Below are 25,278 nucleotides of genomic sequence, written 5' to 3'. Positions count from 1 at the left end.
CCTCTGCGCATACACAGCTTTGTATTCTTGCTAACCTATGGAACAGCTCTTCGCTTTCAGCCTATGCTCCGCCGACCACAAGTCAACAGACCAACAGCGAAACCGAAACCATCCTTTCCCAAAGCTCCCCCCGCTGTCCCCTCAGCATCAGCATCACCAGGTGCCCCAGCAGCAGCAGCAGCGCAACCACCACAGCGAAGCACATTGGCCGACTGGGCAGCAACAGAGGAAGATGAATACCTCTACAGCGCCTCCAACGAGAAGCGTCAGCGTGGCGGCAGGAGGAAAAAGAAGAAAAAGGCCGACGAAAGGGAACAAACAAACTGGGACGAGACCTACGACCCCGCCCGCCCAACCAACGTAGAAGAATACCTCCGAAGCGACGAACGAATACGGGAAGTAAGAGAGTGGAAGGAAATCCTCTACGCCCACAGACGCAAGTCACGAAGCCAGGATCGCTACACTGATGAGGACGAAGACGAGCCAGACCGCAGAGGAATGGGCATGAACAGCCAGTTCGCACCCCCTACCTCGTTCAACTTTGCACCGCCGGCCATGTCACCCCCAAGAACAGCAGCAAATATACCAGACGACGCAACCGGTGACGACGCGTACGCCCGCCGTTTGGCCTTGTCACAACAACAACAACAACAACCACCCCCTCCACCACCGCCCGATTCCAGCCCCTTACCACCACCTCCCCCCACCGACACCGCAACCATATCCCGTGCTCCCGTCCGATACTCCCCACCACCACCACCACCCCCAACCGACCCAGAAGCAATGGACCTCGACTCCGACCCCGAAGAACACGAAGGCGTAGATTACTCCTCCATCAACGTGGCCGGCTCCCTTCCGCAAAAGACCCGCGGCAAAGCCTTTGCAACCAAGCTAATGTCCAAATACGGCTGGACAGCCGGCACCGGCCTCGGCGCCTCCTCCTCCGGCATCACCTCCGCCCTGTCCGTCCAGCCTCTCAAACGCAAGAAGAAATCCGACGCGGAAGGCGGTGGCTTCCGGGATCCGGCTGCTGCTCAGGGGCGCATCATTGCCCCCAAGTCACTTTCCACTCCCTCACAGCCGCAACAAGACAACAACAACAACAACAACAACGCCGGGCAAAAGATCAGCAGGGTAGTGGTGCTAAGGGATATGCTCCTCAACATTCCCAACCTGGCCGCTGAAGTTGAGGCTGGGCTGGGGCAGGAGATAGGGGAGGAGTGCGGGGAAAAGTATGGGAGGGTGGAGAGGCTGTTTATTGATCAGAGTGAAAGGCTGGGGGAGAACAAGAGGGTGTATATCCAGTTTGTGGAGGAGGTTTCGGCTTTGAGGGTAAGTTTCAACTGCAGTAACACACTAAACGTTCGATAGCGTTGCTGACAAGACATGATATCACAGGCAGTCAATGCCCTCGAAGGAAGAATCTTCAATGGAAACACCATTCGGGCTGGGTTCTACGACGCGGAAAAGTTTGAGGAAGGGGTTTATGAGGAGTAGATACTTGGCTGCATAGAGAAAGGAATGGTATTTTTTTTTGGGGGGGGGGGGGGGTGGGGAACATCTCTAGGTATAAATAAATCTAGGTAGAGGTGGTCGTGGATGGAAAACCAAAGACCATGCAAGAGACACAATATTTCTACTTTGGTCAACTTCCAAAACAGCAATTATCTGGAGACCCCCAAGTGTCTCCAGATATACAACGCAGTAGTACCGAAACCAACGAGCAAATATGTATACAGTGAGAGGGCTGTGCTGTTAGACTGCTTATTCTTATCGTTCCCCAAGACAGAAAAAGACCGTGATAGTGGCGGAAAAGGACATGAACATGAGACATCCTTTCCCGAAAAATACCATGTCACAGTTGAACCCCAAGTACGCAACAGACCAAGTCCAAAACTCAACAGACAATCATCATATTCGCTTTTAACCCTACAATACGACACCAGCAACACGGCTCGCGGCCCCCATCGATATTACAACGTGTAAGAGATTTCATACAAATAAACAAAACGCCGCTAGAACCAGTCAAAAATCATAGAGCGATGTTTATCCTCTTCCGCACCCATCACCCAGTTATTATGTTTCCTTATTCTCCACAGCCCACACTACAACCGAATCTCCTGTCCAACACCTCTCTACTCAACCATCCTCCTTCCACTTAACCGCGTTCTCGTTTCCTAGCCCCCGATAAAACTCTGCGTCGAGTTCTACCAGGGGACTGCTCTCATGACTTCGTTGATTGCGCGAAAGGGGGCCAAAAAACTTCACAGGCGAGGGAGAGGAAACGAGGAACGTTCGTCAAAAGGAAAGAGCATGTTTGGTAAGAGTATTAAGTCTAGTAATCCCTGCGCGTGATATGGGTGTGTGATGCAAATGCGCTCAGCCACGATTAATCGGCAACATAAACTCCAGATTTGTCGTTCCTTGTTCGTAAATCAGACATTGCTCTTCCCGTCTTAGAGAGCCACGGCGAAACCGGCAAGGGCGATGATGGCGAAGAGGCCGGTGTTGAGGGCCATGCCGACGGCACCGTTGTCCTTGTCATCATTGCCGCCACTGCCGTCGTTGCCAGAAGTGCTGCCGTCGGTATCCTCGTTGGCCTGGGTGTTGTTGCTAGTGCAGTCGTAGCCACCGGCGATGACACCGTTACCGCCCTGGTTCTGAGGAGCGAGCTTGTCGAAGGCCTTGCAAGACTCGGAAATGTCGGCGGAAGAAGAGGCGTCGAAAGTACCACGGACGGTGTCGAGAGCGGGCATCTCAACACTAAATTCCATCATGTTAGTGGCTGTCCAACAAACTTTCAACATTTCAAAACTTACGACTCGAAGTTGCCACGGAGCAAGACGGCACCACCAATAGACTTGAGCTTGGGGAAGCCAGTGAGCTCATCGAGGTTGGTGTTGTTGGCAATGGTCAGACCACCAGCAATGGCCTCAAGCTTGGGGAAGGTGGCGTTGGTGAGCTTGGCGTTACCAATGAAGGAGATATCACCGGAGCTGGTGGCAGTAAGGTTTGGGGCGGAGAAGGACTGGAAGAAGTTGGAGCCGAAGCGAGCGCTGCCGTTGACAGTCTTGAGGGAGGGAACGGAGAAGGTGGTGACGTTGTTGATGTCGAGCTCGACAGCCCAGACGAGGTTAGGGAGCTCAACCTCGAGACCGATGCCGCCAATACCGTTGGAAGCAAGAACAAGGTTCTTGCTCAAGGTGCGAAGGTTGCTGGAGAACTTGGACAGACGGGCGTTGTTGTCAAGCTTGAGGTTGGCAACGTTGCCGAGGTCGAGAGCATCGAGATTCCTGAGGGAGGTGATGCTGATTCTGATGTCGTCGACCTTGTTGACGGGGCCGAGGGTCACAGACTCGATGTTGGTGACGGTGTCCCACTCGATCTCCTTGGCAGCAGTGAGCTTAGACATGCTTACGGAGGTGAGCTTGGTGACATTCTTCAGCTGGAACTTGCCGCCAATGGTGGCGAGGTCGCTGCTCTGGAGGGTCTCGATGATGCCATTGTCGGCCACCTTAAGGTCGCCAGTGATCTCACCAGGGCCAGAGAGATCAATGCTGGGGCCGGCGCTGCGTCCAATAACTACGCTACCGCGGACCGTTCTGCAGCTCGCAAGCCCAGTAGCATCGGCCTGGCTGTTGATGGTTGTTGTGCCTCCGGAGATGGAGCAGGTGCCGCTTTGGGCTGGTGTCATAGCATGTCAGTCACCTCGTCATGGCTTCACGAGATGTTCGCATCATGGACTCACCAGCGGCAGAGCCAATTGCCACGAAGGCAGGGAGGAGGTTCTTGACGAGCATTTTGCTGAATCTGAGTAAATGGGATCGATGTCAGCAATGGCTCGTGGGTTGAATGTCTGAAGATGAATAAAAAGTGCGTTGGGTGTGCAGTGATATCAGAAGTAGTGCTACAATGCTTGTGTTGTTCTCGGGGGAAACCAGTCCAAAAAAGTTTGATGATTCACAGCTCGAGTTGTGGGAAGGAAAACTGAGAGGCGGGCAATTGGATCAAGATGGTCCACGCAAAGCGGGCCTGGCGCGCAAAGCAGATGTCTTTCCTTCCGCTGATCGACTGTGAAGCAGCTCCTCCTCTCGGGTGTCTTGTCGGGTTCAGGATTTTCTTGTGAAAGCAGCAGGTACACAGTGGGATGTGAGGGAGACGAGTCAAGAACACCCCTTCTATTGGAACGCACCTCTTTCTTCAATGGCGTCGCGGGATACCGGAATGTCTTAGTTGATTAGTGGCGCGGGAGGATGGACGCGACGCGGGATTCGGTTTTGGTTGGTGAGAAAGTCGTGATGAGGGAGAGAAAGAGTGAGCGAGAGGACTCTTTCTAATCAACGACGATGGGAGAAATATTGACAGTAACGAATGTATGAAGTGAAGAAGGACCTTCAAAATGACGGGAGGAAGAAAGGTGTGATGAGGGAAGGAGAGAGAGAGGCGTGGCTTGAGAAAAGTAGAATCCAAGGGGCAGAAAAGACAGGCACGTCGGCACCAGAAACATGCGAGGAAGGGGCAAATGGAGCTAAATTATTGCAGGTACGCTAGCCATGTTACGGGCACGCCCCTGCAAGAACACCACCACAAGAAGCTGAAAGGTGGGGTGTGCGCATGCACCGCCAGCATCGACAGGCCCTGAGTGGTTCACCGCGACAGCACAGGTCTCCACTTGGATCTGGATCTGCTTCACCACGGCAATGGGCGAGACTTGGCATATTTTGGGCTCCTCATAATAATCTCAAGCTGTCATTGTTTGTCTGATTCTGTCTATGTTGTTGTTGGTGACCAAGAAGGTTGAGTTGAGGCCTCAGGCGTGGACATAACCGTGTCACGTCCGGGGGTTGAGGTGGGCCAGGATTCCAAGGAATCACCAGTCGGGCGCCCTGGAAGCTCGTCCAACTTCCAAGCTCGGCCGAGCTGCCTGCTTTTTTTCTTGAGCGTCTGGCGCCGTCGATGGAGGGCTTGGCTCGACAGGGGCCGGGGAACCAATCTCGCAGGAATTAGGAAAATGGGACTCGCCGGGATCTCAAGATTTGGCCAAATTCTCCCTGCCATCAATGCTGTCTCCTGGGTCTTCTGATCACGAAGCGGTCAACTTCGGCCCGTCCGATTTCATAACCCTTTTCCCTATGAACACGGCCACCGGGCAACGGGCAGCAAGCAAACAAGACCACAGATCAAAGGAAAAGATGGACACTCCACAACACAACGTCCCTGCGTTGCATTGTGTAGCCGTGATTGCAGCACTAGCTCGGCCGCCAGAGAATGCGGAGGAGGAGGAGCTTCTTCAGGTTCTGAGCAGCGACGTCAACGAAGCTTACACTGATCGGTACCTGTCCAGCCCGCGGCGGTATGACGTCGGGCACGGGCACGAGCACAAAGAACCACAAGAACGACCGAAAACAACCATTTGGTCTGTTCTCTGTTCCGGCACGTGGTTCTTTTGTCTGAGGGATCCCGCCCGCATCGGTTACAATCTTCTACCAGCCGGCGCCCGAACCTCCGGATACCGGTATTTGTGGCCACCTGGACGGATAGTAACAGGCAGGGAGGCGACCGATGACAGGAAAAGTCTGGTGTTTTGATCAGGCTTCTGGAAAGGAAGGAAAACGGCCATTTCAGGATACGAAAATTGCGAATTTCAATTGGCCAATGTCGCACTCAAGCGAGAGAGACACAACTCCACCCTGCAATTCAAAATCAGGGAGCGTGATCGGCATGGAACACAACACACAAGAATGGTCAAATCCTGCATTTTTTGCATTTCAACATATCATCACCCAAAAGGTCTCGAGTCGTTCAATTCGTCCGCGTGGAAAACCACCATGGGCGTCACGGCGACGGCACATTTTTCATCCCGTTGTCCTGGCCTGCGGACGGGAACACTGTGCCGTGGCTGGCTGCTGCGTTGTTATCTTGATCCGCGCTGGTGAAATGTGAACGGATATGGCCACACCCAGCCGTTCGATATCCGTTTCTAGAGCGCCCCCTTTTTGCTGTTGATGGACCGTGCACGACAACCACCAATCATTCGATCCAGAGGTTCTCGATGTCCAACACACGGGGGTTTCCCTTTTCTCGATTGGGGGTTTGCAGATGCGACATGAAACAAGTCACAGAAAGAACGGGATAAACAAGCTTACGCAAGCTGGGCGTTTGAACAACAAGGCTGACGACAATCGTGAGTCTTTGATCCTGATGTTGGAATCCGTATCGTTGAAGATCGTGTAAACCAAGCTACGGCGTACATATGGCACATTTTGTGCGAGTGTCCAGCGCCACAGGGGAACATTTCCGGTGCCTATCTCGCATTATTTGAGACCTCATTTTTACAAGAAGAGATGACAATTGTTTGTGACAGGTCGAGGCCAGGGTCGGGCCATATTGCCGCCGCCGTCTGTAGCACCGACTGAGCCTCGCATTGGCATGCTGCCACAATATCTTGGCAACGGTTTTGATAATGGGCGAAATGTCAGATCTCCTGTGACGTTGCTTTAAGGTCTGGGACATGTACGAATTAGGTTTGGGGATTTTTGCGACAATCCACACTGAACATGACATCAATATGCGGGGAAAGACATACGTGTGGGCTTGACCCAAGGGGTGGGATGTGGAGGAGTAGCAGACTGGATTTTGTGGTTTGGCAAAGGTTCGTCCCAATGCCGGCGCTTTGGGACAGGACTTGGTACTCCAGATCAAGCCAGGGAGAGTTTAATTCTTTGACGTTTTTTGTTGTCTGTTGATGGTGTCTTGACTTACACCCCCCTAGCTGTTGCACGATACTTGACAGCATGGCAGCATCTGGTTGAAGCGAGGGAAGTGATGATTATGAGACAGGCCAACCGATGTCCATAGCATCATGGGATACTGGCAGCTGAAGTCAAATCGTTGCCTTGAGTGGGCAGTATGATGTACTCTTGATCCGCAACGGCATATCAAACTGCATACATATATGTTTTGCATAGAGTTTGCAACGGTATCACCCACACCTACTTGGCGTCGTATTGATGGTATATAGCATTATTGTTTACCTCAAAGTCCAGGCTACACTCTCCGACATCCATAGCTAAATCATGAGAGTCTGCTATAAGAGCCGGATATATGTAGCTGTTTCGGTATCCAAGCCTAAATGCCAAACTAAAATCACCAAACAAGATTACCATCACCACCTCTCGCGAATAGGATCCATTCCGCCGCAGTTTATTTCTCTTGTTGGGTCTGATTAAACTCCTCCCAATGACAAGCATCATTCAAGCAGGAAATACCACATACAACACACAAAACATGGGATATAATACGATATATATTACCACCAACCAAGTAAATCTGAAACAAACAGAAACTTGGTGGAAATTTAGATTGCGGCCCTGATGGGGATTCTTGAACTGAACTGCATGACCGGGATTCCAACTTTGGGGTATGGTGACACGGGCAAGAAACGGCATGAACTAGATTCTTGGGTTCGGTTCATGTGCCGAGCCAGACACCCAAAAGTTGACTCCGGCAGTTGAGACTTAATAGGATTTGACTTGGAAAAATTCCGGCTGGTCAATGCTCCAAAAATCGAGAGCGGTATGTCGAATATTGAGACATGAGCAAACAGCACGAGGTATTCACTCCATCGTACTGATATCCGTCTCCTCAACCCTCCACATATACCTAAATCAAAACCATCATCAGCTTCAGACTCAGTCACACATCCAATGCCGACGTAAACTTACCACATAAACAAACTCCGATAAGGCCTAAACCCCTCCGCAATCTCCTCCATCTCCCTCTCGCTCATATACTTCCATTTATTCCCCCCGCCCTTCGCCTTCAACTTGCCCACATCCCTCCCCACAAAGGCGGCCATCCCCCTCTGCACCCCCAAATCCCCAGTACTAAACACATCCATCCTCTTCAACCCAAAGCAAGCAAACATTTCCACCGACCACCTCCCCAGCCCCCTCACTGCAATCAACTTCTCCAGAACCTCCTCATAAGGCGCATCAGCCAGCATCTGCGCCGTCAGCTCCCCAGAGACAAACTTCTGAGCCAGCCCAAGAAGATACTCCGCTTTCCTCTGTGACAGCCCCGCCGTGCGAAGGGTTTCGATACTCTTTCCTATGACGTCCGCCGGGGTGGGGAACTTCTTTTTCTCATGGGTGGTGGTGGTGGTGTCATTGCCCGGGTAGAAAAGAGAGATAAATCTGTTCTTGATGGCCTTTGCCGCCGCCCCAGAGACTTGCTGGGAGATGATACCTGACGCCAAAGACTCAAACGGGTCGATTTTCTCGGATAGGCCCTCAGGGGAAAAGATGTGGCAGTGGTGTTTCTCGATCAGGGGCTTCATTCTGGGATCGACTTTGATGAGGTGGGCGCAGGCTTCTTCTAGAAGGTTGGTGGTGGTTGTGGTGGAGGGGGTGGTTTTGATGCCTTCTAGCGGGATGGCGGAGGGAGAAGTAGGGGGTTGGACTGAGGGGCCGGTGGTGGAGGAGATGAGCCGGGATGTTTGAGGGGATAGGAGGAGGGCGTTGGTGCGGTTGGGGTCTGCGAGGCGGTTTACCGCGGCGGGTTTGGGCTTGGAGATTGTGTTGACCGGTTCGGCTATGAGGGAGACTGCGTTGGGGGTTGGTGTTGCTGGTGGTGCTTGGTAGCGGTCGGGCTTGGGGGCAGCACGAGGTCGACGGGGGGTTGATGGGGTGGTGTCTTGCTCATTGTCGTCCTCTTCGACGGCTTTTCTCTTGCGGAATTTGGTTGGAGCAGGAGCAGGTGCTGGCTCGGTGATTTTGGCAGACTCGGAGATGGCACCGAGGCGAGCCGACCTTCTTGTTTCCATGCTGCTGACTGAAGCTGTATTGACTGTTGTTGTCGACAAGAAAGGTGGGATCAATGACGTAGGCTGAGATCCTGACAAGAACTTGTGAAAGAAGGAACACCATGAAGGTTTTACCAAACCAACTGCAGTAGTATTGGCCGAGATAACTTTCGAATAGTGAAGTCGATGGGAGCGAATGAGCATTACCTGGAACCAATCTGACAATTGCCGCAGGTTTCCACGGTTGTCGAGGTCAGCCACGGAACAAGGTCGGCAAGGTCTGGAGAGCGAGCTTGTTGTAAGTGATGATCGTTGATTGGCTAGCCGGGTATGAGACTGGTCTAGTGAGAATGAGAGAGAACGTTGCTATAAGACCAAGTTATAAGATCATGACTTCAGCTACAATTCAGAGACACGTAGAGAGACGCGCTCTTTCCCAAGTCATCACGGCATTGTCGCCCTCTCACGTGGGTGGCATCGAAGCTGAGGTAAGCTTGGGGGGCACGCCGCAATTCCAACCAGCGGGTGGAAAAGATCCCGTCCCGGTGTTTGTCAAACAACGCCAAGCTCTCAAGAGGAGAGGTTGAGCCAAGAAACTTGTGCCTGAATCATCGATAGGCTAATGCCAACTGGACCAAGACCCGCATTGGTTTCTAGAATCGACATTTGACAAATCTAATCTTTCGCGAAGCTCATCAGATGAAATTCTCAAGATGAGTTTGGGAGTTTGTGTGGGATGGTGGTTCGTGCCGGCAGAACAAGCGTGCCTGTGGCATTGGCTAGTGATGGGGGACGGGAACATCTGCACCTATCGTTAAATTGATATGCTGTGGTTGCATCTTTGCTGCCGCCTGTGTTCGTAAACCGAAACATTGATAACCAGAGGCATTCACTCTCTATATGGACACGCAATCTCTCTCGTATCAAGGAAGGCATGCTTGGTCACAAAAAGTGGTGGAGGGTCGAAGGAAGCTGACCCGCAGGACGGACGGAGCGAGATGTACAGTGTACACTGGGCAGAGGCGTGATGCTGATCACAGATTCAACCAGAGAGATCAGCAACATCGATATACAACTATCAAAAAGACACAAAAATAGCAGGCCCGCACAGACATCACGGCCTCATTTTGAACAAGTCAAATGTTCTCAAAATGCAATCATAGGCCTGTGGAAATTGAGTGGGATGTTTGGGCGGCCAAGTGTCCAGAACCTCCCGAAAGTGGACCCTTACCCCCTAACACCGGCAACCCCTACAGAGTCGCAGACGCTAGAACGCAGCCGAGACTTGCGTGCATGGGGTGCTGAACGCTGTCCGCTCGACTTCGAGCTTCTCACATTCCTCCCATCCATCACGAGCCAGCCCGTTCAGCGACGACGACGACGAAGAAGAAGAAGAAGAAGAAGAAGAAGAAGAAGCGATTCCTGACGAAAACCAAGACGATTCTTCCATTTGGAACCCCTCCTCTGAATACCGTCTTCTCCTACTCCAGGCATCTCGACTGTCGCGGGCGTAACTCACGCCACACGAAAATACTCGCGTATCTGTGAGCGTAACTGTGTCCCGGAATACCGTCCTTGTCAACCCAGACCGATTGGATTTTTGAAGCACCAACTTGCACGACTTTGGACGGCGAGACAACAGCGGAAATTTTGCACATCGCAACGGTTGCACCATCGACCTTGTAGGGTGGTGCTGAGGGCCACCCGGCGACCTCGAACATCATGCTTCTTCCCAAAGGCGGCGTCAGCTGGAAGGCTGCGAGAGCGAGTCTTCCCCCTACGCGGGCGATATGGGTGCTGTTGACCAGAACCCGCTTCCTTCTACTTCTTGCTATCACTGGCACAATAATATTATTATGGCGCGGCATCAGCTCGTCCGCTCCTCAGATGAAGAGGTACGGCGTCCCCATTTTTGTTGAAAGTATTTATGCCCAGAGTGCTAATCATGCCCTGTGTGCGTGTAGCTTCTACTGCTGGGGCCCGAACAAACCACCTTCCGAGATGTCACAGAACGAACAAGCAGCATGGAACGCCCACCATCACACGCCAGTAATCTTTAATCACCACGCGCCCCTGGTTGTCAACGAGTCCACCATCGACCACGTCGACCTGAACCCCATCAAGTCCACCACCAAGGCTGTCCAGAACGAAGAACGAGTTCTCATTCTCACTCCTCTCAAGGATGCCGCCCCCTACCTCTCCAAGTATTTCGAGCTTCTTGCCGAGCTTACATACCCCCACAATTTGATCGATCTTGGCTTCCTCGTTGGCGACTCTACCGATGATACCCTCGCTGTCTTGTCTGCCGAGCTCAACCGTCTCCAGAAGCGCCCCGACAAGTTCCGGAGCGCCATGATTGTCGAGAAGGACTTTGGATTCAAGCTGAGCCAGAGTGTCGAGGAGCGTCATTCCTTCGAGGCCCAGGGACCCCGGCGCAAGGCCATGGGCAAGGCCCGCAACTACCTCTTGACCACGGCGCTCAAGCCTGAGCATTCGTGGGTGTACTGGAGGGATGTAGATATCGTGGACAGCCCCGAGAAGATTCTCGAGGACTTTATTGCCCACGATCGGGACATTCTCGTTCCCAGTAAGCTTCCCTGGAATAGCTTCAGCGGGGTAATTAGGCGCTAACTTGTGGCAGACATTTGGTTTCACCGCTACGAGAATGGCAAGGATATTGAAGGAAGATGTACGTTGTGGTTTTATGCCATAGTTGCGAGGACACGGTGCTAACTGAATGCTAGTTGACTATAACTCATGGGTCGAATCCGACAAGGGCCGCGCGCTTGCCAAGAAGCTGTCTAAGGATATTGTTCTGGCTGAGGGTGTGTTTTCTCCTGTTTCGGTCTTGATATAAGAATAACACTAACTTTCTGCTCTAGGTTACAAGCAATACGATACCGGCCGTACTTACATGGCTAGAATGGGTGACTGGCGCAACAACAAGGATGAGGAGATCGAACTTGACGGTATTGGTGGTGTGAACATCTTGGTCAAGGCCGACGTTCACAGATCGGGCATCAATTTCCCATGTTACGCATTTGAGAACCAAGCCGAGACAGAAGGGTTCGCCAAGATGGCCAAGGCGGCTGGCTATGGTGTTTACGGCCTTCCCAACTACGTCGTCTGGCATATCGACACCGAAGAGAAGGGCGGTAACGTATAAACTGCTGGCACCCGGCGGCCGCTCTCGCCCCCGACCACACCATCTTCTCTTCGGCCAGGGGGCGCCCGTTCCACAAAATACTAGAACACCACTACGACAGAGCGCTCCAGGGAACGCATCAGCCGTTATACGAACGCTCATGATCCACATCGAAAACCACGATATTCTTGTCAGCCTGAATCAGAACAGGCATCTCACAGACACGGGAAAATACACCATGTCTGAAATATTTCACCTTGTACATCGTTTACTACCTTTTAAAAATCCCGGAGCACCGTTTTTTTGCCCTCTGTTCTTTGAACTGTTGTTGTTGCTGTTGTGGTCCGAGTGGGTGGTTAGCTAGTATGACGGAATGCTCGGGACATACCCGAAGAGCTGATGTGGGCTTCACATATTGAAGGCTTTGTCATGGCTGGGTTTCGTGTTGATTGCGTTCTTTTTTTTCCTCATTGGCGGCGCAGAGTACGGGCTAGGGGATCATCAGATATGTTGAACATTGCTCTTTTCATGAGGAGGGACGGGTTGGATGGAAAGAGAAAAGATTAAAGTAATCCATCTGCTTTATTTGTTGTTGTTCACGAACCTACTCCCGCCAGCCAGGCTTGTTTGTTAGCTATCTCTTACTGTTTTTTAAAACCTTCTGGGGCTTTTGTTTTTTTATTCTGAGGGACTGGCGGGTGGTATAGGGGGCGGTGGTATAAAAAAAAGAGCAGGGGATTTGGTGGTTCTTGTAACTTGTTGTGTTTGGATAGGGAATTGTGATGGTGATTGTTTCAGTCGAGTCATTCGGTGTTCTAGTGCTCGTATGTTTTGGAGACATGAGATAGGAGCGGCATGTGTTCATAGCTTCTCGTTAAGTTGAAATCAATACCTCGCCATAGCTCTTCGGCAACCTTTCGTATTTCCGTGAATCCGACAAACTCTTCAAAATCAACTGACAGCATGAAGACCAGCAGATTGAATGGGTGAGCGAGTCTTTCCTGATTTCTTCTACCGAGAAAAATTGAGGAGCCCTCTATACAGATATACAACAGGTCCGGGTTTCTTAAACGTTCGTCCTCTATTTTTTTTTGTCTGACGGCGTTTCCCCCCCTTCCCCTTTTCTTGCACCACACACCTTCTGTCTGCCCACCCCATCTAACCTCCCCTCCCATACTCCTTGACCCCGGTCTGTTCCAGACCTGGGTCCATGATCATAATACAGTTTCCCTCCCTTTTCTCCTCTCCGCCACTCCCGGTTCCTCTTCTTTTTGGCTGCAAGCAAAAGTTCAGGGCAATTCTCTTAGTGGCCGGCCTTGGAGGGGACAAGAGTGTCGAGAGCCTGCTTCTCCTTGGCCTCAGCCTCGATGGCCTCGAGGATGGGGGAAAGGTATTGGACGTCCTCCTCGGGCTTGGTCCACTCGTTCTTGGGTAGGATCTTTTGCTGGAGGGAGAGCTGGGTGGCGCGGCGGATGCGGTAGATGCGGTCGTAGGACTCCTTGGGGGTGAGGCGGCCGAGGGCCTTGAGGACGTCGGCGTTTTCTTCGGAGATCAAATCATCGGCCCTGGAGAGAGGGAGGAGGGTATAGGGTTAGGGAAACAGTTTCTGGAGGTGGGCGATATAATGCACATACTTGAGACCCATTTGACGGTAGAGGGCAGCATTGCTGTACCAGCCGGCAACGGGCTTCAGGAGCTTGGAGAGCCAGGGGCGCTTGGTGACATAGCTGGCGAGGGATGGGGCCGTCATTTTGGATGGATGTGTGGAGGTTGAAGGTATTCACACTTGCAACTTTGCGACGACCAGCAGTCTGGGTGGGTGGGCTTGGTGGTGGGAGCTTTGCCAAATTGCCGCGTCGGGAATCAGCAGACGTTGGTTGGCTCAATTGGACAGGCAGAGCTCTGCCCCGGGAAAACCCGTTGCGGCCTGGGATTTGCTGCCTGAAAAGTTAGGCATGGATTTTCCATGCTTATGCTTCACAAGGCAGCGATGAGGTAATGCTGCTTTTTTGGCCCGCTGATCCCGCCCGCCGCCTACCAATCCAGCGACCATCTGAATATGAGCTTGAATTGAACTAACTGCTGCAATGCATGATGAGAGATGTGAGAGATGAGAGATGAGAGATGAGAGATGAGACGGGAATGAGACCAGACATCAGTTCACAAGCTCCAACCCATCTTTCGAGAATTTTGGGGATTTGCATGAGACTCAAACACATCTATCTCATCCTCGGTAGAATCGCATGTCGGAACTGTTGCGTTACGGTGGTAAAGCAGCGTTACATGACTCGGCTTGAAAAAGCAGCCCACCAAGAACGGCCCAACAGCCACAGCCTACGTAATTGGCTTCTTCTTAAGGAGAACTTGTGACGATTGCGATTCTTGCGACACTTGGGAAAAAAGACTGGACGGAGCACACACGGAGCAGCAGGAAGAGGGGACCCGGTCAGCGCCGACACACGGCTAACTTTGCCTCTTCTCTTGCTGTGCGATTGTGCAATCCACACTCAACCATATCCATGTAAGGCCGGCTGCCAAGACACAGTTCCTTTCAAGGTTCTCCTCCACCACCAGCGCCGTTGATCGCTCGACTCTCTTGCTGTTTTCGCGCAAGTCAGTTTCTCGGTCTCTCCTCCTCTCTCTTGCACGACACGTACCTGCCATACCGTCCTGGACAGATTCGCAACAATTTGACAACCCACAGCTCCATCGCGCAACATACAAAGGACCCCTCTGCTGGTCCGGCACACCCCAACACAGTATAAGACCTTCCCCGCACATCCGGCACACGACCACGATCACAGGCAATCGCAAACGGTATTGTTCGCATCTACTCATCATACGATCTAGAAGGGAACATCTTTCCCTACCGACGACCCTGAGACCTCCCTAGGGTCTCTGAGGGATTTGGGGCCCCGAGACCCTTGAATTATCTTTCTACAAAGTAGAAATCACCCTGCAAAACCGAGGAAAAAACGACGGGTTACAGTGCCCCTCTCCGGCCTTTCCGCGCGCGCAGAGACGCGGGCATGTCCAACCAACATCACCACCTCACACCCGACGGACAAGCCGTATCTGCGCCTCGAGCGGAATATGGAGTAGCGCTTCCGGACCCGCCCGCCGTCGAAGAGCCGCCCTCTTCGCAGCCGACGAGCGACCATTCGGGAAGAGGCGGGGCAGGCGGAGGGGGCAACGCCAGCATGGCGGGGGAACAGCTCACGCTTGCGGAGCGCTGGGCACTCGACGCCTCGGACTCGCAGTTCAATGCGCTGGCGGGCGCGGTGGGAGGGTTCATGTCTGGAGTCGTGACTTGCCCGCTGGATGTTATCAAGACGAAGCTGCAGGCTCAGGGAGGAATATTGGCGATGCAAAAGAACAGCCCACATACCGGACACCAGAGAGTAGTCTACAAGGGCCTGTTTGGCACGGCTAACATTATCTGGAGGGAGGAGGGAATCAGGGGGATGTACAGGGGCTTGGGACCGATCATTATGGGGTATCTGCCAACATGGGCGGTATGGTTTACGGTTTACAACAAGAGCAAGATTTATCTGTCACAATATCATGGTAAGGGAACTGATCTTTGGGCCTGGAAAGTGGGGGGATACTGACACCCCGGTCACAGACAGACCATTTGTCGTCAACTTCTGGTCATCCATCATAGCAGGAGCCAGCAGCACGATTGCTACGAACCCAATCTGGGTGATCAAGACACGACTAATGTCACAGACGACTGGCCATGACCGGACACGATTTTCGCTGTATCCTAAGGGGAGCAACACGCCAACTTCGCGCCCTACGCTCCATCAGCCATGGCACTACCGATCGACACTTGACGCTGCGCGCAAGATGTACACCACAGAGGGTATTCTCTCGTTTTATTCCGGCCTCACTCCCGCCCTTCTCGGTCTCACCCACGTAGCGGTCCAATTCCCCGTGTACGAATATTTGAAGACCAAATTTACTGGCACGTCCATGGGTGCTGCCCCAGTAGCCGGCCAGGAAGACAAATCGCACTGGTTTGGGATCTTGTCGGCGTCGATTCTGAGCAAGATCATGGCCAGCAGCGCTACCTATCCCCACGAGGTCATCCGAACAAGATTGCAGACTCAGCGAAGACCCATGCCGGGGCATGAATACATGCAGGGTCTCGGAGTGACTGAGCCATCTGCTTCCGGTCAGAACAAGCCAGCGGTTAGCAGCGGTCCGAGATATAGGGGCATCGTGACCACTTTCCGCACTATTTTGAGGGAGGAGGGTTGGATGGCTTTCTACGCGGGCATGGGGACCAACATGATGAGGGCTGTCCCGGCGGCCACGGTTACGATGCTTACGTATGAGTATGCGATGAGGCGGATGAACGGGCTGAGGGAGAGAGGGAGGCAGAAGCTGGAGGGTGGTGGCAGCGTGGAGAGGAGAGAGATTTTGGATTCATAAATCCCTTTCTTGAGAGGAAGAGAGGCGCATATAAGATTATTTGTAAGTATAAGACACTTGACAAGCAAGCAAGCAGCATTTGTTTGATGTGCGAGGCAAAGCAAAGCAAGGCGAGTCAAGAGCGAGCAGACGAAGGCAGGCAGGCGAGCTGTCATATTTTTGGTTGATATGATATGGACACATTATTGTTTCCCTCATTTTATTTGTCGCATCTTGCATTGGGGCTTTGATTTTCATCAGGAGATGAAGTAGGGAGAGGGGGGTTTAAAGGGATTTGGGGTCTGGAGTTTTTAAGGGGAACACAATTGCATAGGGGACAGAGAGAGAGAGACGATAGATGTTGTTATAAAGAATGAGAGAAAAAAAAATATCAAAAAGGTTCAAAATCTATTACTCGTCCATTGATAATCTGAATCATGTACTGTGCTCATTGAATGTGTGGTGTTTGTACCAAGTTCTGGAAAAGTGGTGTGATGTCGCTTGCTCGCTCCTTTTGAGAAGCGGTTTTTGGAAATGGATCTCTCCGATAACACCCGCTAAACCTTAACGTCGTCGACCTTTTAAGCTCACCCAGCATCTCAAGAGTAAACGGCACATGGGCAAGAAATGGGATAATTGCAAGAATTCAAAATGGTGAAATTCAATTCTAGAGTTGGTTTTTTTTTCTTTTTCTCTCCGTCATCGGGCGCGTGCATGTGAAGCTGACAGAAACAGACGGTCATGGCCCCGATGGCGGCTTTCACGATGGCTTCGATTTTGTTCGTGTAAGTCACACCTGCCTTGCACAGTAGCACATGCCCGCAGACGCTTCCGCTATTTACATCGCAACTGGGTTGCTGATGAGTTTTATATGAGTAGCTACACCCGATCGTCAATCCAAGCAGCAAAGACAAACGCAGTGAGTATATTACCTAACCCCTTCCCTGTCACGACAACTTTATTTGCAACGGCCAGTAGAGAGAGAACGGATAACAATGCTGACCTTTTCCCGTAGAGAATAAGCAAAGAGACCCACCTTCGAGAGCAGAGAAAGGCGAGGGAGAGGGAGATGAATGAGTCTAGCGGGAGTTAAACACACCCATCCATACCCATCTTAACTCGATGATGATGCTGGGGTGCTGGGAGTAGCATTTGGCAAAACCCAAGTTTGCAAATCGCATAAATCAACACTGAACCAAAAGGATCGAGTACTGATTTCTAGTCTTGACTACTGTGCTCTCTTCACATTCTTTCCCTTGTGGACAAGAAAATGGCGACTGCTGCTTGGGATGAGAGTTCTGAAAGATAGGTAGTCGGTGCACCTCAAGTACATATTGGCAGGCCTTGGAAGAACCGGACGTCAGTTTCAAGATTGCCAGAAGCGGTTCCAGCACAGATATATCAACTATTTTTCTACACCTTGGCATCTCATTACAGTCTCTATTTTTAATTATTTTCCTGTCAATAACCTGTCTAGCTAGAGTAGAATGCAAACTTGAGAGCCTCCAGGTCCCATATTCCCCTGATTTGCAGTTATCTTAGAGCTCAACAAAGCTGATCACAACGGGTCAAGAGTAAAACCGCAACAACCATCACCTCATCACATCACCACACCCTCAAAAGCACAGAGAGAGCTAAAACAAAATAAAGACTGAACCAAAAACTACCGAGACCTCATGGGGGTATGCTGTATCGTTCTTCTCCTCCCAATTGACCAAAACACTAAATAATCGTCTTCAGAGGAAAAGAAAAAAAAAACTAAAGCGCAGATAGAGAGACCCCTAAGAGATATGACCTGAAAATCAAAAACTCCTTCCCAGATCCCGCAATCCTTAGAATGTCTCAACCCCCCAAAACTCCGAGTATTCATGCCCTCCTCTTCGTGATATTCTCTTTCTCCCTTCGTAAAAACAAATCATTATTAATTCTTGAGAACTTGCCATGCAATCTCGCAAGGCTAGGTGTACGCCTTTGTTGTGATGTATGGTTCTAGAAAAAGACTCCCTCGTCTGTGGTTTTCTTACTCGATTATTTCTTGTATTTCTGTCACAAAGTCAGCAACCTGTTTCACTGTAGTATCAGACCAAGAAAACTCACCGCCTCCGCCCGTCTCCTGTTCGCCGGGTCGAGACTGTTCGTCGCGCCCAGCAGAGTCTGTCCAATGGCCTTGGTAGCACCAATGGCAGGCCGGAAGATTATCGTCGGTGCCCGCTTCAGCACAGCTTTGGCTGCCCCCTGAGCGTTCGTGCTCTCCATCACCTCGGCCGGCACCGCAATGATTGCGTCCCTTGCCACCGCCAGGTCCCTGGCCAGGCTCGAATAGGCGCCCCGCACGCCCTGGAGGATACCAAGCGGCTGGTTCGCGTACAGGCTGACCTGCCGGTTGGTCGTCTCCTCTTCGGCTTCGTACTCATCTCCCTCGTCCCAATCGTCGATGGCAATGGGAGCCGCGGAGCTACTTGACTCTCCAGCTGGCTTGTTAACCAACATGCCCTCGGCTCCTTGAAGTGCGTACTGTGTCCCGATGGCGAGTTTGGCGCCCAACTTCACCACCTCTGTACCAGTCGTCTTTGCAAAACGGGTCGCACCCTTCCTAATGCTGCGGACAATGCGCCCGTCTTTCTGATATTCCTTGATGGGAATCTCAATCAGCTCACGGAAGCCGCTGCCGGCGTTCACAAGAGAGCGGACTGGTGCCAGACCAGCCAAAACACCAGGAAGCTGTGTGCGCTTGACATTGTCCGTCCAAATGTCGTTGAGCTGCTTTCCAAGCTTGTCAAATCCGGCGATGCCGTAAAGAATAACATGGCGAAGAACCAAACGGGAATCCTCCAGGATCAAGAAGTTCATGAACTCAGTCGTATGGCCTGATCTGAGACCAGCATAGTCGACCCGCTTTGGCTTGAAATCCAACCTGACAGGCACGTCGTTGACCTCGGCACGCTGGATGAAGGGCACATCACTCGGAGAGGCGTGAACAGGTGTCGAGTCGTCCTTGAACTCAAAGAACCGTGTGATAAAGTCCAGCGCATCCTGATCGACGTGAAGACGAAGAGGCAGAATGCTGACCTTCAAGACAATTTCAGAAGCCGGCATAGAGGGCACAGGCTTTGTGTTGAGAAGTTCGATGTGGGCCATATTTGCGCCCTCCTCTCTGTCACCCGCATCCTCGTCGTATGTGACAAACTTCTTCCACGTGGAAGTAGCCACATGGTCGAAAACGACCAGGTCGCGGACACGGACATCGATGGAGCTGACTGTCTCCCCAGAATCAGGTGGGAAGGTGACCAAGTCCACATTCACGCCGTTGAGCTCAAATGTGATCTTGTGATCATTGCTCCTGCCCAATTTTAGGCTCTTGGACCTAGCGTGGTGATGCTTGCCAGCAGGGCGAATGGTGGAGGTTGTGAAGGCCGTGGTGGCGACCGACTCGGTATCGTTTCCATCCCCCAACTCATGGTTGATGGCGGCGGCCAGCTCCTTTGGATCCCGAGTGACTGGAATTCCAATGTACACCGAATTGAAAAGGAAGTCACCCACAATCTCTTCTTCATCCAAGTCATCCTTGCGTTCAGCCTTGGCCCGCTTCTCGTATGCCTTGTTCTCAACTTCCTTGACCGCCTTGGCAATGACTTCTCGAGTCCGCACCCAATCATAGCCGTCATACAGGTGCCAAATAAGATGGACATCACGCACACCAACCTTGAGCGGGCTTCGTTGAATCTTGGTGTCGTTACCATCATCATACTTGTTCTTCTTAGAGTTCCACCGGTGCGCTGTGCCCTTGACAGCCGACTCCTTCTCAAAGAACCCTTCTTCGACTGAGAGACGCCCGCTGCTATTGTCTGTGCTATTGTCGGTGCTCAGGCTAGCAGTGCTGAGCAAGACACCATCGTTCGTCTCCTCAACTCTGGTTTTTGACAAGTCAAGCGATTGAGCAGTGGCATCGAAAAGCTCTTCGTGGATAACCTCGTCGTCGTAAAACTGAGAGTCCATGTTGAGGGGGCTATCGTTTGGTCCGCCATAATAGTCATGCTCACTATCCATCTCGCCGCTGTGCTCTCCAGCAACAGGAAGGAAATCATTATCAAAGTCATAATCACCCTCAGCGCGGCCAAACGCGTCGTGAGTGATGGAAGCCAGCAGATCTTCCACCGGAACAATCGATGTCTTATACTTGACCTCCTTGCTCGGCGGTGTAGGCGGGGTTAGAGCGTTTGCCAAAGCAATCAGAGTGTGAGTTGAGTCGGCACACGTCTCCATGACCAGAAGCTTGTCACGTAGTTCGACCTCCAGCTGCGAATCGCCGTTCTTATCCTTGGTTGTGTTCACGACAGCCTGAGCCTTGGAGATTTGGCTGATGTGCACAAAACCCTTGGAACATAGCTCGGTGATCTGCGGTGTAGGAATGACTTTGGGCCGTCGCTTCGAAGCAAACGGTGCCCCAGGCGTGTCCAATACCGTGACATCATCAATGAGCAGAATGGATGCCTTATCCATCTCCAGGACGGCATGTACACTCTCGTCTTTTCCGGGTACCACCTCAAGCGATGCTGTCGTCAGCGCAAGAATCAACTTGGATGGCGGGCCGAGAGGGTTCAGGCCAATCAGACAGTCCTCGAAAGCAACGTCGACTTTGATGGGCTTTGAACTGTATTCTTGCCCCGACGATGCTGAACCAGCTGGTGAGCCCTTGATGGCGGTATGAGCGTGATCACCAAGATTGGCGACCGAGGCTGCAAGGCTAGCCTCATAGTCTTGCGGTGTGGCATCCTCCGAAAGCTGCAAGATGGCCATGATAGTAGGCACTCTGTACTCGACATTCAGCCCGTTCAGCCTGACTTTGAGGACCGGCTCAATATCATCCACCATTCTCATCCTCAGAACAGGCGGCTTTGGTGACGAGGCCGTTGCGGGATTTGGTGGTGTCGTCACAAGGTCCTCGACCTGGTTTCTTGTGACAGTGATACCTGTCACAGCAACAGCAACTAGAGTAGGAACCGTGATGTGAGCCACCTCCAGGTCTGCAATGGCTGCTTGAACCGCTCCAAAACGTCCACCAATGTCGACAGCGCCTTCAAAGCTCTTGACATGAATAAAAGAGAGCAACCCGGGCCGGTCATCTTCGGGCAGATACTTGGCAACAGTCCCGAGTTTGGCAAGATCCTCTGCCAAGCTGGGTAGACAGCTGAGCTGCTGAAGTCTGCCCACATTGACATTGACTTTGCCGACGGTCAAGTTCAGAACCGACCCCTTTCGCCGTTGGCGAATGAGCATGTCAACCATGATCTCATCCCCGTCCTTGTCAAACTTGCTCTGTGACGGAGTGATGAGTTCAACAAGCCTCTCAAGATCTTGTTCCCGCGGCGCCATGACAAACTCGATCCGGGTGTCCACAATTTTGGCAATGATGGGAGCTGCAGCTTGGGAATTGCGAAGATATGGCCCTGCCAGCTGTATCTTGCTGAAGTGCACACCGACGCCTTCTCCCCTGTTGATCAACTTGAGAGCGCTGGTGTCAAGGGCCATGCTACAGTCTCTCCCGATAACATCCAGCCGGATCCCATTGATGCGCATCTCAGCCTTGTCACCTGAACTGACAGGTCGATCATCCGAACTCGGGGTTTCGAATCGAACACCCTTGGGCTTCTGCGGCGCAACAGTTGTGCTCTTTGCAGGATTCGAGGTGATCGAAGAGCCCATGTTGAGGAAGCTGCTCAAGCCTCCAAACCAGATGAATGTTTCATCCAACTTTGGGAGATCGAGTTTGACATGTAGAGGAAGTGTGTTAACTTTGAGGCTCGACCTTCCAGAGCTCTTGGTGAGCTTGACTGAGATATCCTGTCCCGAAGACAAGAGAGTGCTGGCAGCCATAGATTCATACATTTGAACGGATCGATCAAACGATATAATCTGGTCATTGGCATACCCAAATGTGAGCTTTTCAATAGCAATATCGGCTTCCATGTCGGAGCCAGAGCTTGAGAGCGAAGCTTTGATTCCCCTCAAATTTGCTTGCAGGAGGACATCGGACGCAAAGTCCGGTGACCGCTTCTCGAAATGTTTCTGTGCCGTGTCGGCAACACCTGCAAGTTTCTCCAAAAATTGGAGTGATAGACCTTCCACTACGAGTTTGAGGTCCAGCGCAGGCTTAGAGTCTGACCTGGACGGAGCTGTATTGCTGGTTTCGGATGTTTGCACTGCTTCCAGCAGGCGGCTCACCACCATGGCTAAAAGAAACCCAATCGAGGCATCAAACCGCACCTCTATCGGCTTCAGGATAACCTCAATAGATGGGTCAAGAGGCGGGTGTTCAGCCGGGGTTTCGGAAACGGGTGACGAGGGGCTCAGAGGTTCAGGTGAGTGGACCGAAAATGCTCCTGGGAGATTTGGGGTAGTACTTGCGAGGTCAGGAGTCGTGACGTGTAGGTGCTTGTGATTTGATGGTAGATAGACCGATATGGAGCTTAGTGAAATGACTTCTTTCACTAATCTGGTAGGTCCACGAGGCGTCGGGATGTCATCTTGGTGGCGCTCTGGTTCTTGGCCTAGATTGTGATCTTCTGAGAATTCGGCAACGGGACTTCGCGTTGATATTGGCGATGTGCCTTGGGGAGATAGAGAGGACTGGTCTGGCGGTTGTCCAGTCTCGTTGTAGAACCGTCCACCCTGTGTTTCTGGTGGGGGTGAATTCTGGGGTTGTGCAGATGATGGGCCAGCGGCGTCGGATTTTCCCCCCGATGACACGGACTCTTGCTCATCCCAAGATCCGGGCATTGCTCCGCGTAGCTTTACCGAACCTGTATATGAGAAGGCACTCATGTACATGCTCTCAGCTTCCTCGTGGCTGTAGAGATGGGATTGCGTAAGGTCTTCGGCTCCGCCACTAGATTCGCTACTAGCAGCCTCTGAATGCACAGAGCCAGCGGGAGAGACCGACGAACCAAGTGGGAAGCCTTCTGGAGGCCGGAGAAAAGGCTCTGACTGTGCTTCTCTCTCCGGAGCAGACCAGCTTGAAGCCCCCGGCTCTACAAGCGTAGACTTGGCGTGCTCCTGAAGACCAAGGCCTGCCATATCTTGGTAAAGAGATGCCCGGGGTGTGGAACCAGGCGAATTCGGCTCTGCATATTCAACAAACGTATTAGGTTGGTCAAACTCGTAGGGGATATTCAGCGCCGCCTCGCTATCGTGCATCTGAGCCTGAAGTTGCGCAAAATCATCCAAAGTTACCGACGCAGAGCTTATGCTGTCTGCCAGATTGGCGCCGGGAGTTGGAAATGACGGGGCCTCAGTTGCTTCCGGAGACTGGGCTGATCCTTGAGAAGATAGCATCGTCGGGGATGGTACTAATGACGAGAACACATTTGCCTCGGTGATCAGGAACGCTCGGATGTTGTCCAGAAGAATATGCCGTTTGCCCTCCTTGTGAACAATCTCTGGACCGCCCTCAGCATCATCTGCTGATGTAGTGACACCTTCCACATCCACCTTATCCAGCGAAAGTCGAAAAGTGACCAACTCAGGGGGCTGGGAGTTCGCGTCCAGTGGCACTTCGGTATCAACCTGGAATGAAACACCATGTATCCGAACTTGCATTCTGTCGACAATGCCCTGGAGGAAGTCGGTCATGAAAGCTGGCAGTGACAGAGCTTGGCCGGTACCGAACGACGACTCGTCATCGCTCTCAGGTTCACTCATGGTTACTGAAGCTCCGAGGTCCTGCGATTCCGCAACAAGTGCCTGTTCCAGCTCTTTCTTCTCTGATACCGGCTGTGTTTCCAGGAACGACTGCGCAAGGTCGGCAGCAGTCGGAACGACATCATCAGTGGCCCGCCATCTCCTCCTCTTCTTTGACCGCTGCTGTTCCACCTCCTGTTGCGACATAATCTTGAGCTGGACATCAACACCATCGACCTCGGCTATGATCGGGCTTGTGAAGATGTTCATGGGAATCGTAACTCGCAAGACGAGGATCTTGGCTTTCTGGATCGAAAAGGTTGGAGGGAGCCCCAAGAGCTTCTCCAGTTTCTATTTCACATTACGACATGTTAGGATAGACAGCCCTTGCAACAAATTACGAAAGCATCTCAAGGTCAGCATCAAAAACTAGGCGGCAGGTGCGTACCTGGAGTACAAGCCCGACATCTCGGAATTCCAGGACCGTGTTTGTTCCAACGGCAAAATCAAGGTTCTCCAAGTCAAGCGCTGTCTCGTCCAGAACGTCTAGCCGTGCCAGGGCGAACCGAAGCAGCCGCTTGGGCATCCGCGACTGGCGAAACGACGGAAAGAAAGACGCCATGATGGGCGATGATCGTTATCGCTTATCTGCGATGCCGGTCGTTCGGCGCGCGCGGGGCGGTTTCACCGGGTCGCCGTCACCGTCACCGTCTGGTAAGTATGCTGGTTTGGATATCTCAGTGTTTGGGTATCGGATCGGATGATGGTTCGATGAGCTGACAGGCACTTCGATATGCAATCGTCCAACTGTCTGGGGGACGATGAGGCGGATGTGCGGGGCAAGGTCATATTGGGGCGAGCATCATCAGTGACAGCGATGGTGTAAGGGTGAAGGTTAGGGCACAACGAAACAAGATTTTCAAAAAGCCTCCGAGGCTTTCTCTGGATAGTATTGTGTACTTTGTTTAGGGTTTTTAGGGGACAAACCAAAAAGAAGCCCCCGGGATTCCAAGGTTTCCAGACATAGGCAAGAGGCGCAACTGGGAGTTGACGTGGTGAGCAGCTTGCAAGAGACGACCCGTGACAAGCTCTGGGTGTAACCACACACCAATCAGTTGATCGGCCTTATCGGTAGCGTGCTGGGCGTGGCAGGGATACGAATACAGCAAACCGCCTCCACTAGAAGAGAGTCACAGAGTGAGCTTAGGCGCCCCACTTTCCCAACCTTAGGGGTTCG

At 52.1% G+C, this 25,278-nt stretch overlaps 7 protein-coding genes across 7 annotated transcripts; 3 read left to right on the top strand and 4 right to left on the bottom strand.

Annotated features, from left to right (window-relative positions):
* Window positions 1-63: 63 nt before the first annotated feature.
* Window positions 64-1,497, top strand: PODANS_2_13010 (uncharacterized protein; the record flags this gene model as incomplete). Its single annotated transcript, XM_001912084.1, has 2 exons — window positions 64-1,332; window positions 1,399-1,497. The coding sequence occupies 2 exons, from the start codon at window positions 64-66 to the stop codon at window positions 1,495-1,497; spliced, it is 1,368 nt and encodes a 455-aa protein (XP_001912119.1).
* A 959-nt stretch (window positions 1,498-2,456) lies between these two features.
* PODANS_2_13000 (uncharacterized protein) lies at window positions 2,457-3,800 on the bottom strand (the record flags this gene model as incomplete). The annotated part of the gene is made up of 3 exons (XM_001912083.1): window positions 2,457-2,763; window positions 2,820-3,684; window positions 3,749-3,800. 3 exons carry the CDS (start codon window positions 3,798-3,800, stop codon window positions 2,457-2,459), a joined length of 1,224 nt encoding a protein of 407 aa, XP_001912118.1.
* Window positions 3,801-7,720: 3,920 nt separating this feature from the next.
* On the bottom strand, window positions 7,721-9,007 carry PODANS_2_12990 (uncharacterized protein; the record flags this gene model as incomplete). Its single annotated transcript, XM_001912082.1, has 1 exon — window positions 7,721-9,007. One exon carries the CDS (start codon window positions 9,005-9,007, stop codon window positions 7,721-7,723), a length of 1,287 nt encoding a protein of 428 aa, XP_001912117.1.
* Window positions 9,008-10,525: 1,518 nt separating this feature from the next.
* PODANS_2_12980 (uncharacterized protein) lies at window positions 10,526-11,969 on the top strand (the record flags this gene model as incomplete). Its single annotated transcript, XM_001912081.1, has 5 exons — window positions 10,526-10,698; window positions 10,768-11,390; window positions 11,445-11,492; window positions 11,548-11,628; window positions 11,686-11,969. The coding sequence occupies 5 exons, from the start codon at window positions 10,526-10,528 to the stop codon at window positions 11,967-11,969; spliced, it is 1,209 nt and encodes a 402-aa protein (XP_001912116.1).
* Window positions 11,970-13,251: 1,282 nt separating this feature from the next.
* On the bottom strand, window positions 13,252-13,698 carry PODANS_2_12970 (uncharacterized protein; the record flags this gene model as incomplete). The annotated part of the gene is made up of 2 exons (XM_001912080.1): window positions 13,252-13,513; window positions 13,583-13,698. 2 exons carry the CDS (start codon window positions 13,696-13,698, stop codon window positions 13,252-13,254), a joined length of 378 nt encoding a protein of 125 aa, XP_001912115.1.
* Window positions 13,699-14,977: 1,279 nt separating this feature from the next.
* Window positions 14,978-16,385, top strand: PODANS_2_12960 (uncharacterized protein; the record flags this gene model as incomplete). The annotated part of the gene is made up of 2 exons (XM_001912079.1): window positions 14,978-15,515; window positions 15,574-16,385. 2 exons carry the CDS (start codon window positions 14,978-14,980, stop codon window positions 16,383-16,385), a joined length of 1,350 nt encoding a protein of 449 aa, XP_001912114.1.
* Window positions 16,386-18,431: 2,046 nt separating this feature from the next.
* PODANS_2_12950 (uncharacterized protein) lies at window positions 18,432-24,663 on the bottom strand (the record flags this gene model as incomplete). The annotated part of the gene is made up of 2 exons (XM_001912078.1): window positions 18,432-24,392; window positions 24,490-24,663. 2 exons carry the CDS (start codon window positions 24,661-24,663, stop codon window positions 18,432-18,434), a joined length of 6,135 nt encoding a protein of 2,044 aa, XP_001912113.1.
* Window positions 24,664-25,278: the final 615 nt, after the last annotated feature.

This window comes from Podospora anserina, chromosome 2 (genome assembly GCF_000226545.1).
Source record: "Podospora anserina S mat+ genomic DNA chromosome 2, supercontig 2".
NCBI lineage: Eukaryota > Fungi > Ascomycota > Sordariomycetes > Sordariales > Podosporaceae > Podospora > Podospora anserina.
Note: the sequence above shows the minus strand (reverse complement) of the source record. Positions and strands in the feature narration are given on the sequence as shown.